The sequence below is a fragment of the Acanthaster planci genome, linkage group LG04 (assembly GCF_054643075.1).
Source record: "Acanthaster planci isolate LZ-2023a linkage group LG04, COTS_SCS, whole genome shotgun sequence".
NCBI classification, from domain to species: domain Eukaryota; kingdom Metazoa; phylum Echinodermata; class Asteroidea; order Valvatida; family Acanthasteridae; genus Acanthaster; species Acanthaster planci.
Window position 1 is genome coordinate 17,966,676 of NC_141780.1, and position 15,883 is coordinate 17,982,558.

Consider the following 15,883-nt stretch of genomic DNA (forward strand, 5'->3'; position numbering starts at 1 on the left):
GAATGAAATTGAGGTAAATTAAAAAAACAACCATGGGTGATTTTTTCTGTGAACTTTGGCTGCCCACACAAGTTGTAGGCAAAATGAAAGTGGTCTATATACCACAGAGTTTTTGACTCGAGTCACTTGACTTGAGTCGGACTGGAGTTGCTATTTTTGGGACGTGTGACTTGACTTGTTTTTGACTCGCAACTTGACTTAGACTTGCAAAAATTGACTTGTTACCACCCCTGATATACCACTATATTTATTTGTATCAGTGTATTTCTTTGAACCAAGTTATTTACCTGAAGATATGTAATACAAGACTGCTGCAAACTGCTTGCTGACTACAATGACCTAAAATACAAATCTCAAAATATGGAGGGCTTGACGTTTCGATCCTAGCAGAAATATGGAGGGCTTGACGTTTCGATCCTAGCAGAAATATGGAGGGCTTGACGTTTCGATCCTAGCAGAAATATGGAGGGCCAGACGTTTCGATCCTTGCAGAATCTGCTAGGATCGAAACATCAGGCCCTCCATATTTTGAGATTTTTGTTTACCTGAAGGAAGAAACAGTGATGACTAACATTGGGACTGGACCCCATGAAATCAGCTTCATCACAATTCTTCACCTTTAACATATCACTCCGTTTACATCATGATGAATGGGGATATTATATGAGTGAAGAATATGACAGTTCCCATGAATGTCCAAAATAACTTTGTTAATTGAGGGCCAGTGACTTTGGGGTGGCTGTTGCAACCTCAGACTTATTTTGAGGTGTTCGGACACAGTCAGTTGAATGCGTATTTGTAGTATAATAGAAAATATATACCGTAAAGGTATTGTTGAATATTGAATGATATTAATTTGGCTATGCCTCTTGGATGTTTATTTTAAACTAGGCTTTGCCCCAACACCAATGCATGTATTCATACTGTGGTCAGATAGTTGTCAAGAGCATCACAAGCTTGTTTGGGTGGGATTCAAACCTATTACTTCTTTCTGACCTGAGCAGACGTTTTCACCACTCAAAACACCAAGGTTCACAATAATGCGCCCCCAAGAGTCTGCAATGCATTGGCCAATCACAACGCGCGAAATTTGTCGACCCTTTCCAAACGCGCATTGAGATTTCGCGCTCTTTGATTGGCCAATGCGTTGCAAACTCTTGATGGCGCACTATTGTGAATTGCCCTATTGGCTGTGTGTTGGCTATAATTGGCAGTATATGTCAGTGTAAAGGCGCCTGTCCATGTGCACGTCAACACTTGCACCAAGCACCGCGTATCCACCAAATTGCACCTGAAACGATTTTGACGGCCAAACATAACTCACACGTGTGTTTTGTTAATGGAGTTGATTTTTGTGTCCTAGAAAGTGAAATGCATGAACGCATCATGTATGCAATGCACCCAAAATACATACATATGAAAAGGCGCCTTAAGGGTAAAACCTAGGATAAAATTGTTTAAATTTTATCGCAAAAATGTATACATTATTTTGTTTATGTTCAGCTCAAAAAAAATTCATGAAACCTCTTACAATGTAATCTGCTTTTTAGTTTGAAAGATTCGTGTGTGCTTAACAGTTGGGTAAATAGTGTACTTAAAAATGGTTCCCGATGAAATGAGTAAGTCGTGGTTTGTGCAGTAATGAATGAGATTTTGGTGTTAACATTTGCTAGTGTCCATCCATGCTGTAAAATAGTGTTCATGAATGTTCATGTTTAACTACCATTTTTATTTTTGCAAACTTGATGAAGTGAAATGATTTTGTGGGAAATTGAAGTTTTAGCAATAAAATAAAATGCTTGCCATTCAGTCAACTGAAAAGAAAATTAGTGCTGGTACTGAATTCTGTCATATTCTGAATTATAAAAGCATTTATACAATGTTTTGAAAAAAGATACCTATTTGGTTGCTTTTCAGAAAATGGCATACTTGCGACACTGCGTTTGTTTCCATAGAAGATTGCAAAGGGCATTTCAAGGGAGACACCTGCCACGAAATGATATGCATGTATCAGACTTTCAACTTGTGACATCTTTAACAGAGCATTTCAGAAATTACTAGCAAAACTGAGGCAAAGTCATAATAAACTTCCACTTATTGTACAAAATGAGCTCATTAATGTCAAAAGCGTATTCCGGTTGCCTGATCCTACCCATCCACCACTGAAAGATATTGATTGACCCAATTTAGAATAGCCCTGTCCAAAAGTTTTGGCTGCGGCTTGTGATAATTATGCGCCCCCCCAAGTCATTGGTCAGCGCCTTTCCCATAGACGCGAGCATTGTTCCTAGCCAAATCCAGCCAATTCGGATATGGCTACAGTCTGGTTCTTTTGACCCATTACTGAGGGCTAGGGAAGGGCGGATTCTACTCAATGGTCTTGGCCTACGCAGTGCCAGAATTTTTTTGAAAAACTTAACAAGACTAACAGAAAGTTTCAACCAAATTGGATACAATTGTCATTTTTGCCATAACGATCATTGGCACTTCACTTTGAAGTCTTTGAACGACACCTAATTTATGGTCATGGAAAAAAGAAACCGTTTTCAATATCAAGGCTAGCTTCTCGGAGATCAAACAAATACTGTCCATGAAACGACACATTCCCCCATTTTTTAATTTGTGGTAAAGTGCGCGCAAGAAATCACTTCACAGCTTTGTAAAGGTTCTGCGCAGAGAACCAATAATGGGGAAACCCCATTTGGCCCGTATTGAGAGGAAATTGATACTCATAAATTTGGACTAAAAGGACAAGTTTTTGCTTCAATTATTAGGCCTATGTAATTGCATTACGTTTACGGCTCCAAGTCACTTTGCATTTGGGAAAAATGAGTAATTACGTGGGAATACGAAAATTCCGATCGAACATCAGGGTTTGGAGTTTGACTTGTAAGGGTGTTGGGGAAAACTGGGGACGGTCGAAGTTGGGGAAACAATTCAAAGTGACTCAGTTTATATATCTCCAATCCTAACAGATATAAATGCCTGTGTTTTACAAACTTTCGACGATATGCTGGCACATCCAGTGACCAACTTTGTTGGGGGAGCGGAGCTTCTGTCCTAAGCCAGATTTTTTCCATATAAAAAGCAGTGGAATGGTTAACAATACTACTACCAATTGCGAAATGCTGGTGTTTTAACTTTACTGATGAAAATGAATTCAAAAGTAAGACTGTCGTCTGGGTACTTGAGGTCCCTGACCATATGACAGCGCATCCTCCGTCCCTGTCTATGGTCCCCGTGTCCGAAACGGGCTTCCAGCTGAGCTACGGCTAGGTCTATTGTAGGCGCGTCTCTGCATACTATTTCCGGAAGTGTGAAGACCTAGACCTAGCTCTAGACAACAGATTCGGATGCAGTATTGAACTAAACTCCAGAAGCCTCATGGATTAAGCATGCTTCGGTGGCGCCCTTTATTTGCGCCGCTTATTGAGATGTTCTTCCTTTACATGTGTTCATTCAGCCTGCCCCAGCGTGTAGCATGTGTTTTTATATTAAGGCACACGTGCTATTTATAAAACGAAATATACCCCACGGTTGCCACACAAGTACTCACGCGTGGTTCCGTGTGGCTATTAGTACTAGGGAGAAGGGCTATAATGCTGTCTTCAATTATGTTTTGTGGCAAATATTATTTCCCAAGGTTCTTGTTGCAAGACTTAGGCTAATTTTTGGTCCCAAAATATGTGTCCAAATATTTCCCTAATTGCACGAAACTTTCCTCTTGTAGCAAGTTTTTCCTGTCCCAAGCTTCTTCTGTTCATCAAGACAACTTTAACCAGCAAACTTTTTTTCCAACTGCTCATCAGAAAACTAATAGGCCTATTGAAGTATTCTTTTTAGTTTTATTAGAGGCGTCCCTCTCAACTGCAGCTTAACCACCGGTATATCCCACTACACCCAAGTACTGCTCTCATATTTGTGAGTAGTTGCGATCAGCAGCACGGTCAGAGTTTGCGTCGGGTGAGGGAGGGGAGACAAAATCGGATTTTTTTCCCAAGAAAGATTTGTTTTCAAATCCACCAAATATTCCCCTCCAAAGGAAGGCCCTAGTACCGTTTCTAATGCGTTCAAAAACTGCACACTATTCCCCTTCCCCCATCTGGACGGGGAAGGGGGGGGGGCAAAAGTCTCGCCCCCCTGTAGCGCTGAAGAGGCCGCTGACTGGAGATGGAGAACAAAAGTACGTGTGTAGAAGGCATGCACTATCTGAAGGTGATGTAACAGTCGTCATTTGAAGTTACCACAGCACAAATAGATGGTCATTATTATTGAAATATTAATATAATTTTAAACAACCACTTCACTTTGAACACATAGCATCAAAAACATTTCACAGCATGAATTTGTAGAAGAGGAAAAGACGGTCAACAAATTGGGTGAAGGTTGCCTTTCTGGGGCATGCCCTCCATATTGGAGGTACAGGTATATGCAGCCAGCTGACTCCATTGCAATCGGTCTATCACTAATGACTGATCACTATTTCATTTGCTATAATAAAATGGGTCCGAGGTTTCTCTTCAAAAAGTATTACCATAAAACTGAAACAAAAAGATAAAGGAAAATAACGGACAATAGAAGCTTCCTTATTCTTTTTCTTTGCACCTCAGTAAAGAAAAGAAACTCGGTCTGGACTCTGTCCAGTCTAGTCTTGCACTCAACGTTTGTTTTGATCTGTACTGTGTGAGTTGTGCTTAAAAAACATGGAAATGTCAAGCTTGTGACAAATTCTGACTCATGGGACATTCAAAGTCAAAACTCCTGGTAAGCGTCAGTCCCTTAAGTACACACCACAATGCGTGCGCTTGTCAAAGACTGCATTTCGTACGGCATGTGCGCACAATGATGTTTCACACTGCAGAGCAAAATTGATTCAAAAATACCTGCGTCAAAACACTCCATAAATAGCCCAAAACTGGCTCCAAATGCCGTAAAAGATCAACATAAAAGAGAAAGAATTTCGCGTTACAACTCTCAGAATTGGGCTCTATTCAAAGCCCAAATTTGAGGGCACGCTACCCACAATACACTGCCCTAATAGATCTAGGCATGCGTACTGGTGCTTTTGTTAGAGGTTTGGAGCACATGGCGGGTTTCTGAAAGTACGAAACATTCCTCGGATTTGATAGTGCAATTATTTTGCACAACTGTTGTTCTTCACAAGGAAACATTTCCTTACTCATGTCTTCTTGATCTACAATTGCATTCTCATGACCCAGGACGATGGGTTTTTCGGGATTTTTGGAGTATATTGAGCGAATTTGCCCGCAGGCATGCGAAAGAGTCGATCTCGGACAACTTGCGAGAAAGCGGCTGCAGCAGAGCGGGCCCGGCCGTCGTGGCCGAGCCCTGGTCGGCCAAAACCCCCTCTTTCTTCTGGTGGACGCGGAGAGCTGTTTGCATCGTCTGTATGGCGGGAGTTTCACAGACTGGGTATGTGGTGGTGAGTGGAATAACATGTTCCACTTCGTGGACAACCTTGCCCGTACATGCCGAAGCAACAACATCAAGCTTATCGTGTATTTCTGCGGAAGTTTGGAAAAGGGACGGATACAAGAATGGCTCAAGACGCAAAACCAGGCTCGGAATACAGCTTTCCAAGTTCTTTCTCACGTCCACAACAAGGGAACACCTCCACCTAAGGCGTGGTTTACACCTCCAGCTGCCCTTGGTAAGTTATCCCCAACACCATGGTCATCCTCGCAGTGAGTTCCCTGAGGTCTTTCGCCAGGCCCGCAGGTGAAAAGCGACCCCGGATTGTGGTCTGGGCTTTGTTTTGATTTGCGCTGCACACACGCTTTGTGTGGCGGCCATTTAGCTTTTGTTTGCCTGGTTGCGTGCGCGCACAAACGTAACCGAAGTGTTGTCGGCTGGACAACTACACGTGTTGTTGGCCGTTTTGAAGCCCGTTGTCCAAAAACCTTGTGAAAATCACTCCCGTGGTGCTAATTACAGTCCAGCTCATTTGTAATCTTTCAGCAAAGTCGCAACAGCTCGTAGTGTCAAGACGTTTCAGTCGAAAATAGATTCCCCTTGTGCTAAGGAATTTTGCGGTTTTGACAGCCTGCGCCCGTGTAGGGAAATTGGTTTGACCACAAAGCCCCCAAAACAATGCTTGCGGTTTCTGACGAGCGCCTGGTTGTGAACAAGACGTTCTCGACTAACAGATCTATTACAGTAATCTCATTTGTTCTTAAATGGAGGGAGGTGTTTCACTTAGTGAATATATCCTCTTTGGTCTCAGGTAGTCTTTAGTGGACTTAAAAATTTTAATGAAACTTGACAGCAAGGCTTGTTTCTGTTTTGAAGGCGTGTCATTTCAACTGATTTTTATTTCAATGCATTCAACATGTACTTGAATGGAATTGGGAAATGTTTCATGATTGAGTGAAATAATATAATTTATAATTAGTGTTAGTAAAAGTTGCCCTTGTTTGGAACAGAACATTTAGGGAATGGACCAAATTATTTAGGAGCAGAATTTCAAAAGAGTACATGTTGTTTGGGTTCATTGTTAGTTGGCGGTTGCTATTTTCTTGCATTGCCAGTTGTGCAGCCAGCCAGGGAAACGTTTTCAAATAATTAATAGGAACATGCTGTCACAAAGTAAGAATTGCAAACATTTTTATTTTCCGAAATCCCTATTACTTTTGCATCAACCCAAATGTAGATTTATGATTTTAAAAGTCTGTTTTGAAGACTCAAAAGTAAAAATTTATTTGTCTATACATATATATATATTGGGGGTTGATTTGCCTTAAAAACATTTGTGAAAGTGAAAGGTATTGTTATTAAACTTCACACATGTATACTTGTTGGAGTGGCATGCAAACGAAGGGGGATCCTGCTGTGAGCTTGAAGGCTTATGTGCTGTATATTCTTGCAGTATTGATCGCCAGACTTACCTTTTACCAGCTGCATGTGTAGCAGTGGAGGCTGTGTGCTATGAAAACAAAGCTTTCAATAGTGTCCCTGTGGTATAAAAAGAACTCGACTTGGGTAGAGTTATTAAAAGCCCTAGCATTGGAAACATTGACATCCCATTTGTTACAAGCAGAAATTTGGAGTAAAACAGAACCCCTTTGGGCAGTTTGTTTTTAAAGAGGGAAACTTTCTTGAATTTGTGGTATCCAACAACATTTCATTTTGTCTTGTAAACCTCTGTGTGAAAAAACGGTGTTGCACATGTGCCTTAAAGGTTTGTGTCAAATCAAGTCACACATTGATTCAAAACAGATCACATTCTTCACTGAGAATGTACAAGTACTTGCAACTTGCACTGAAACTGTGACAGCCATGTTTGTTGTGTTTAGCTTGGTGAGGTTTTCCTTGAAGGCCAAACCAGTGATTTCTGACCTTTGACCTTAGGTCTGAATTTCTTGGTTTACTTTTTCGTGTGCTTTGTGTGCTCCTTGGTAAGCTCATTGACCTCCATCTACACTTTGACATTTGGCATTAGGTTATTCTAGTGATGGAGGGCCTTGTCTGTCAGAAAAGTAACAAAAAATTCAAATGTAAAAAGTGGCTGAAAGATGCAGTAAGGTATAAGACCAATTTCCTATGTTTCTTCCAACTGATAGCAATTTTGAACTGTACTCTGAAAATGAGCAGTCTTTGAAAGTTTAAACCTTACTGCTATTTGAAGGATGAGTTGTTTTAAAATAGGATACATGATAAGTAACAGATAAGTGAATGAACTGGAAATTTATTTGACCACTCTTAGTACCAAATGGGTCAAGTTTGTACTATTTACCACACTGTTTCCATAGAGTTGTCAAGTTGGACACTCCTAATCAACGCAGGATGGTCCCTAACTGTCCTTCCCTGTCAACCCCTGTCTTAACTGTAAATACCCCACCCCACACCTTCCCCCCTCCTTTGCCACATGAGTCACTCCTTGGTGTTGTGCGCAGCAAGTATGGAACTGTTGATGACAACGAGTATGAATCATATTTCAGCACAGATGGCTATTTTAGGCGTCCTCCAGAGTTCCTCGTGCGGGTCCTGGGGGAGGGGAAGATGCGAAGATAGATTGGCGGACGATGATCTGTATTGATATGAGTCACTACCAGCCTTCTGGTTCCTGAAGAAAGATGATGCTTGGAAAGGAAGGAGGGGGGGTGGTAACGGAGGACAGTCCAAACAGAGATGGCCAAGGACCGTTTGTTACTGTGCATTTGGCGTGAAGTGAATTGGTGCACGTTTGACTGTGTGTCAATCAATGTACTCAAAAACAATTAGTGAAAGCTTGATTGTGCAGAATGTGTTGTTTTTTTGTCTCTCTCATATGGACTCCAGGGAGGGGCAGGGAGAGGAAATTCTCTCTGGTGCCCGCCCAAATGTGCAGGAAGGTGGAAATAGATTTGACCATTTGAATTGCTCCAGTGCAACGACCTCTCACAAAAACAAAACTTGTCCCACTGTAGACGGTGCTTGCAGAGTGTCACCTTGTTGCAATCAATACTGGCTGAACTTGATCTGGTTCTTCCACAGTTGTGGGCTACTCAGAAATTCTTCCCCTGTGCGCATGTATAATCTGCAGTGTCCAGACCTGGGCTGCGAACAATTTGCACTTGCATTTTATGAGATCTTGCATGCTTCTTAAACTACATGTAATTCTTAACATTCATGTGCTTAGTTTGTGTTGTATGTGTAAAATGCTGCCATCAGAAGGCTAATCCTTTAATCCTAACCCTACATAATACTACAAATTACTACTTGTAGTAAAATGTAGTAGTGCTAAGCGCTGTCGCTTGTAAGAAGACATGACTTTATTGTTCTGTGAAGCCATAAGATACAATAGATAAGACAATGTACCATACAGTGCTGTGGCACTATGAACGCATGGCAATATGCTTGGCAGTTAGGGTTAAAAATCATGATTAGACATTCCGTGGACCAAATTTTTTAGTTAAAAAATGCAACAAAGTCTTGCAGTCAAAAAAGGGACTGAGATATTCCAGTAATGACATCTGATTTTTTTTTCACTTTGCATTTAATCTTTGTTCAGTGATCTGATGGATCAAAAATTTGGTTCCTCAAACCCAGACTGTAAACTCACTTCTCTTCATGATTCCCCTCTGTACACAGAACCTGTCTTGTCCGTCATTTTTAGGCCTGCCGGCTGCACCTGTCGTGGCTGTCAAATGCAGGAGGTCTTGTTCCCGTTGTATGCTTTTTATTGACAAGTATCCATCTTTGTGCACTTGATCAAAACTTATGAGCCCAGTCATGATTCTGTGGTTGGGGCTACCGGTATGCGGGCCTGTGTTTTTCTTACTTTACCTGTTTACAGAGAGCAAGGGGGGGTCATTGTCACCGAAAAAACCCTGGCCTCATGTGATCCTGCCCTACGCCCTCCATTGCCTCATCCCCTCTCTCACTTCACCTTTGCTTCCTGAGTGTCTCCCACACCAAGCTCACCCACCGAAGTCTGCCTGTCGTAACCGTGCCCGCTGTTGCTTGCCAAGCTTAGGTCTGTGTAATGTACGTGTACCTCTTTTTGTTCCAACCCAAAACAATAGGAAAGGGAGGAGAAAAAAGAAAACACATGCCAACCCTCCGGGAAAAATATTTGAGAAAAACGAAAATAAAAACTGAATAAAAACAATAGAATATGTAGGGCTGTGTCGAATATCTGAATATTTGATCAATTATGGAATATTAAATATTCTCCGAATTCAAATATTCAAATGCTTAATTCATAAAAAAGAAGGAAGAATTTTCTTTTGTTTAAATGTGAAAAATTGCACTATGGAAGCGTGTTTCAAGCAGATTCAAATGAAAAGTGACAGAATCTTACATTTCGAAAAGTAATTATAAAAAATTTAAAAGGAATAGAAATTTTCATCAAGACAAGAAGTATTGTTCATCACTTAAGCTTTGCAAAATCGTGGCTGGAGATACTCCTAGGTGTGAGAAGCTATTATAGTGATTATAATATATTGCAACTGATTTTGTATATGTTTTGTTCGTCAACAATTTGCCAGTCGGCACGACCTAATATTCGGATACTCAATCGAATTGAAGGTCGAATATTCGAATAGTGAATTATTCAAATTGATTCAGCCCTAAAAATATGTGTCTTCTGCTTCAGAAGCAGATTTGAAAGTTGGGAAGAGATTAAATGCAGTGCAGAAAATAGACTTTGGATATCTCCTAAATTCTCTTAACCTTTCTTGCAGATGGGACAGAAGTATAAATCCATTTCCTGTCTTTGGTAGAAATTGTAACCAAGAGTAAACATTTACTCTGGGAAACAAAACCCTTGTGGAATTTGATAATTCTCCAGCCTCGTGGCATTGCATTTCACTGAATTCCTGCAGTAGTTTGAGGCTGAAAATTATCGGGAAGAAGCTGAAGAAGGCAGACCATTGCAGTCTAGCTTTGCGAACATTTGGTATCTACATGTTGTCATTGGACGTGTAGTAATGGGTGGAAAGACTGGTGCTTTGGATTTGAATTGAAACAAAGAAATATTCAATAAACATGTTAATTCTCAGTCTTTGGTACACTTTAAAAATAAGTCCTACATGTACACTGTGCATTTCATTTGTGCAGTCTACATATCTTTGTTCCAAGAATCCAGATGTCCTTGTCTTAATGCTTTCATGTCATTTGTTGTCAAGTAGAAATGAACTTTTCTCATATTACTGTTTGTTCAGAGGAAATAAATATCAAACTCATGACGTGGCTACATTTAGTAACTTCATTAAGAACGTGTTTTATGAACAGTCGCTTAGAAATCAGGCGCCTTGTCGTTTGATGTTGAGATTTTCTATTTGGTACATGTACGTCTCGCGTCTCGAAAAATGTCAGAACTAGAGATCAAACACCAGGTACTGAAAGAGAAAGGAAAACATGTTTTCTCTTATTTATCTGTTCAAATAAATATGGAAGCATCCAAATTAACAGCAGTGTCATTTTTATTCAGAACTCAACTATAACAAGCTAAAAAGGGCTTTTTAGGGGGGTTCATGCTAAGATGCGAATTCTGAATGTAGATTGCGTCTTTCGGAGAAAACAAGGGGAACCCTCGCCCTGTATTCATAGTGGATAAACCCTCGTGCACATGTAGCCGTTGTTTGTAGGTTAACCCAAAATTCACCATTCATCCATTCACTTCCCTCTCACCAACCTGATTGTTGTTGAGTGATTATAATAGTTCTAAGGAGATTAAAGCACCCCCATTCAAAACCTACATTTGAGGGAAGAAAATTCTGTCCTATCACAAAAAGACTACAAATTAAAATGGGATTGTAAACAAACCTAGCCAGCGAGGCTCGCCGGAGTGAGGTGACTTTGTGGACAGGAGTGACGTCACCTTGCTTACTTTGCATCGTTAGGAGATGACAATGATGGGGGAGGACTCATGGTGAATAAGAGCTCAGCAAGGAGTCTGATTAATGAACATTGCTCCATTTGATCCTATGACTAAGAAAGGGGAAAAGCTGAGCAAAACAAAGCGCACAATGGCAAAGTTGCCATTGCCACAGCATCGCTGTAGTCACTTGTTTTACATGCCTCGTGTGATTCATACATACCAAAGTAGCGCCTCGATTTCTGCTTTTGGAAGTACCAGCAAATCTTGCTATTTTGTTGTTTTAATTGAATACTCAGCCTGTTATTTTTTAATATAGATACATGTATAGGCAGTCAATTCCGGCAATTTTGGAATGATTTGCAGTTCAGCATCTGGCAAATTATTTGTTTCCTATTCACTCAGTAATTTGCCTTAGAATCTGTAGTCTCCTGAGAAGTTTGAAAAACGTGCCAGAGTTGGAGAATGTTTATCTTAGAATGGTTTTCATCTGGTAAACTGGTTTTCATCTTGTAAACTGGTGTTCATCTGGTATTTTTGCTGGATTCACGTGTAAATGTTGAGGTGTGAAATTGTGTAATGAAAAACCCATTTTCAGTTGTGTGGAGCATATCCATGCCCACATGTAATGTGAGAGTTGACCGGGAGGAATTTACTTGGTTAATTGGACTCGATTGGATTGTTTTGATTGTCTGGATACAATATAGAATTTGTGACAGAACAGCTAATTACCGGTAGATATGCAGGGATATTCAAGCTATACCGTTGTAAATTAGTTTTTTATTTTACTCTGTGTTTGTTGATATGAGTGTCCATTTTCTTGTTATCATCTTGGCCCAAGTGCACATGGTCATCTAACGCTGTACTCATGCTTCATTCCTCGTAAACCATAAATAGAAAAAAAAATTGGCCATTTGTCTTCTTTTGTGACTGAAGAGCTGGCGTAACAATTGGGCATCAAAACCAAAACCGCATTGTACAGTGTTCCACCCCAAGATGACATTATTCTCCGCCTGAACTGAAGCTCTGAGCAGGACAGATTCATACAGGCAAAAGCAGGGCCAGATTTAAACTCCAACCATCTCCAGGTTTATTTATAGCTACAAAGGAACCATCCAAATGGTACTTGATATGCTCCCAGGAGGCTAAATTCAACCTCCCCCCCTTCTTATTTTATACACACTAAATTAGTCCAAGCAAGAATTACTCATACCAAACATGTACGCTTTTTATTGACCTTGGCACGCTGCCAAGTAACCCCCTCTGCTTCCACGCGCGCGCTGGGCAAGCTTGCATTGTCCTTTGTGAAGGGCTAGTGTGTATGATGTACAGTACATGTATTCACACTGCAGAACTCACACTGCAGAACGTGTACGTGTACACTGTACATGTACATACCAGATAGTGTACAAATTGTTATGTGTTTGCAGGCAACACGGTATTGGCTTTAGTCACACACATGCATTTTGGTAGTCCCTTGTCCTGTGATTATAGGCTCTCAAGCCCTGGATGATTTGAATAACAATGGAGTCCCTGTGTTAGGAACAGGTGCCAGACTAAATGACAGCTGCAGGCCCCTCAGTGTCCATCTGAGAGTGAGACAAAGAAGTCACAACATTGTCTGGTTGTCCAGTGCTCATGAAAAATATAGCATTTGGTGAGGGGGTTTTGTGGTACCAAATTTGGTTATTGTTGATAAATGTGATTGGTTCTGTTCTTCCACTTTGCAATAATTGATAGGGCAGAAAGGGCAACAACTGTTCGTTGTTCGATAATTTGACTAGTTGTAAAGTCTTTGCCAGTGCTGTCTTTTTTACCACTCTGAGACTTCAGCTTGGGAATTTTGGTCTGGATTCCATCTTTGGAAACCCTCTAACTTGCCTAATCAGTTGGGAGTAAAATCCTTTCATGACTACCCAAAGGCTCTGGCTGCACAGAGCATGTTTTGTAAATGACCAGGTCAGATCATTGTCATCCTGATTCATTTTTAAGCTTTTTTTAAAGATTGCATTCTATGCCCACGGCCTATGATGTATGAAAGATGCTGGCCTGGCATACCGCCACTTCCCACAAGCCAAAGATTTTCAGAATGCAACTGCGGGAGAAAAAAACCCCACAAAGAAAGGATCCTGTGAATGGGCTTGTCAGGTGCATTGTTGTGGCTCATTTATTTACAACTGTCCACTGTGCACATTAAGTTACATAATATCTAGGTCACCCTGTGAATACACGGGATGGGGAGAGGAGTTCATTGGGGCATGGGCCACTATCAGTCAATACATGCATTGAATTCACTGTCCTTACCGGTAATGGACTCGCTGGAAAACGACAAATTACCGTGTATTTGGAATCGTTGCCGTTGTTTTTCTATATGAAATCAGATATTTGGGACATGGGTCATATTTAGTTTAGATGATGGTGATGGATATTGATTACAGTGTGGGGAGAATGAGAATCTGGAAGTGTGCTACCACATTTGGTTTAGAAAAGTTGAGCATGTATTTCTGTAGGCTTTAATTGATATTTCATTTCAACCACCAGACAATTTTTGCTGCATTAGACATGTGTTCGCTGTTGGTGTTAGCTTAACCCTAACAGTCCCAAATGCTACAAAGTTCTACTTCGTAGTAAAATGTAGTACTCAGCCCTGTCGTTTGTAAGAGGACATGACATTATTACATGTATTCTCTGAAGCCATAAAATACAATAGAGAAGACAATGTACCATACAGTGCTGTGGTACTATGAATGCATGGTTTCATTGCTCTCTGTACAAGTAACAATGGAATAAACCTAGCCAGAAATAGTAATTTGTAGTGCTAGGTCCTTCAGGCTTAGAGTGTTACGTAGTATTTTGTAGTACTGAGTACTCTAAGCCAAACAATGCCCGGTACTGTTAGGGTTAAAGTACATGTAGGTTGATCTGCTTCTCTGACACTTTTCCCCCAAACTTTTCGCGAATTAAAAAAAGATTACACTTAGAAGTGACACTCTTTGTGAAGGATTTACTTCAAATCAGAATCTCTTTCATTCTTAAGGTATCAAGGTCAATAAAAAAATACGGTATGTCCAGTTTCAAACAGACATACTCATTCCAGCAATTTGCTTTCCAAACAGGTCGTTAGCTGTACCAAAGGCAATTTTCTGAATTTCATGGGACGTTTTAAGGTCCTAAATTTTTCTGCTTGTTCTGGAAGTTAAAGAAATTACTCTAAACTCTAGGTTTCCATGTATGTATTAAAAGATAAGAAGAGTGCATTATTGCTCATTTTGTTGTGTCTCGTTTTGTCTCGTACATGTAGTACCTGGGTACCCAGCCAGCCGCCATGATATTCCTTCCAATTGTTGAACAATGTAAAAGTCTACACGTACATACTTGTGAAGAGCCCTTCTAAAGATTCCGGACTAACACTGAATTTGCAGATGTATGGTGATTTTGATGGTTTTGTTGCTGATTAATGATGATCTTCCAGAGATACCAGTGCATGTATCTGCTCTGTCAACATAAAGATTTGTTTTTCCAAGCAAGATTTTCAAGGAAATATTTTGACCCAGCCATCCTGTCCAAAGCAGAGGAATAAATCCCTGGCTATGCTGGCACTGGAACACAGGAACCCTCCATTTTTTTGCCGCCATTTCTTGGCTTGTTCCCACCATCCCTGGGCCACCATTCACAAAAGGCAAGAGAAAAAAGAATGCACAAGGGGCTGCTTTCAATCCTTTTAAAATAGAAAATACCCCCTCGGGCTGCCTATTACAGTAAGTTCTTGACTGCCTAGCCTGGTCTTGCTATGTGGGATTACTCCATCAGTGGAGCGGATCCAAGAATTTCTTGTACAGCAGGCTAGATGGAAGAATTTGGACCCTGATTACACACACCCTTGGTAGCTTAGCCCTACATATTCCTTAGTACATGTACAATGTACACGTACATGTAGGACGTGTAAGACACTACATGACCAAAAACTGTAACATGTCACCAACAGCAGTGACCACTGAAGGTCAAGACATTATGCAGTGGTATGCATATTGTTGTTGACAGTGTTCCTCTGTTGTCGTAGCCGTCCCCGAGCAGGGCAGGAATTGGCCGTAATTAACGCCTAATGAATTAATGCTAATGAATCGGGGCTGCGTAATTAGACATCACAGGCTCTGAATACAAGAGAAACAATATGGCTTTTATTGAAGGAAAGTTATTGATAGAAGAAATTAATACGACCGCAGTGCTGAAGCACTTGACGAGATACAGGACAGCTTTTAAAATCAAAATATCAGGAGAACATTTTGATTGGGTTATGGCATTCATATAAACAAGTTTTCTTTTTCCTGAATTTGTTGCACATATATTTATGCATTTTTGAAATAACCAACTTTGTCCTAGACCAAACTATAAACAAAGTTAAAGAATTATTGGCAAGGAGAACCTGATGCATGCGCATATTATGTATGCTTACAAAAGCATGCATTAGAAGAAAACATGTGATAACCATTGTCATGGTGACAGTAATGCTGCTGCTCATTAAGGTACCGTAGCATTTCAGTAAGGTAGCAGTTTTTACTTTGC

General features: G+C 40.6%; 1 protein-coding gene across 2 annotated transcripts in view; it reads left to right on the forward strand.

Moving 5' to 3' along the window:
• The first annotated feature begins 4,877 nt into the window (after positions 1-4,877).
• Positions 4,878-15,883, forward strand: part of LOC110987162 (constitutive coactivator of PPAR-gamma-like protein 1 homolog) — a 30,991-nt gene continuing 19,985 nt past the window's right edge. The window contains exon 1 of one of the 2 annotated variants that reach the window (XM_022249642.2): positions 4,878-5,671. In XM_022249642.2, the coding sequence (XP_022105334.2) occupies positions 5,224-5,671 (448 nt within the window). In that variant the 5' untranslated portion in view covers positions 4,878-5,223. The remainder of the gene's footprint in view (positions 5,672-15,883) is intronic. The other variant, XM_022249641.2, reaches the window with a different exon arrangement.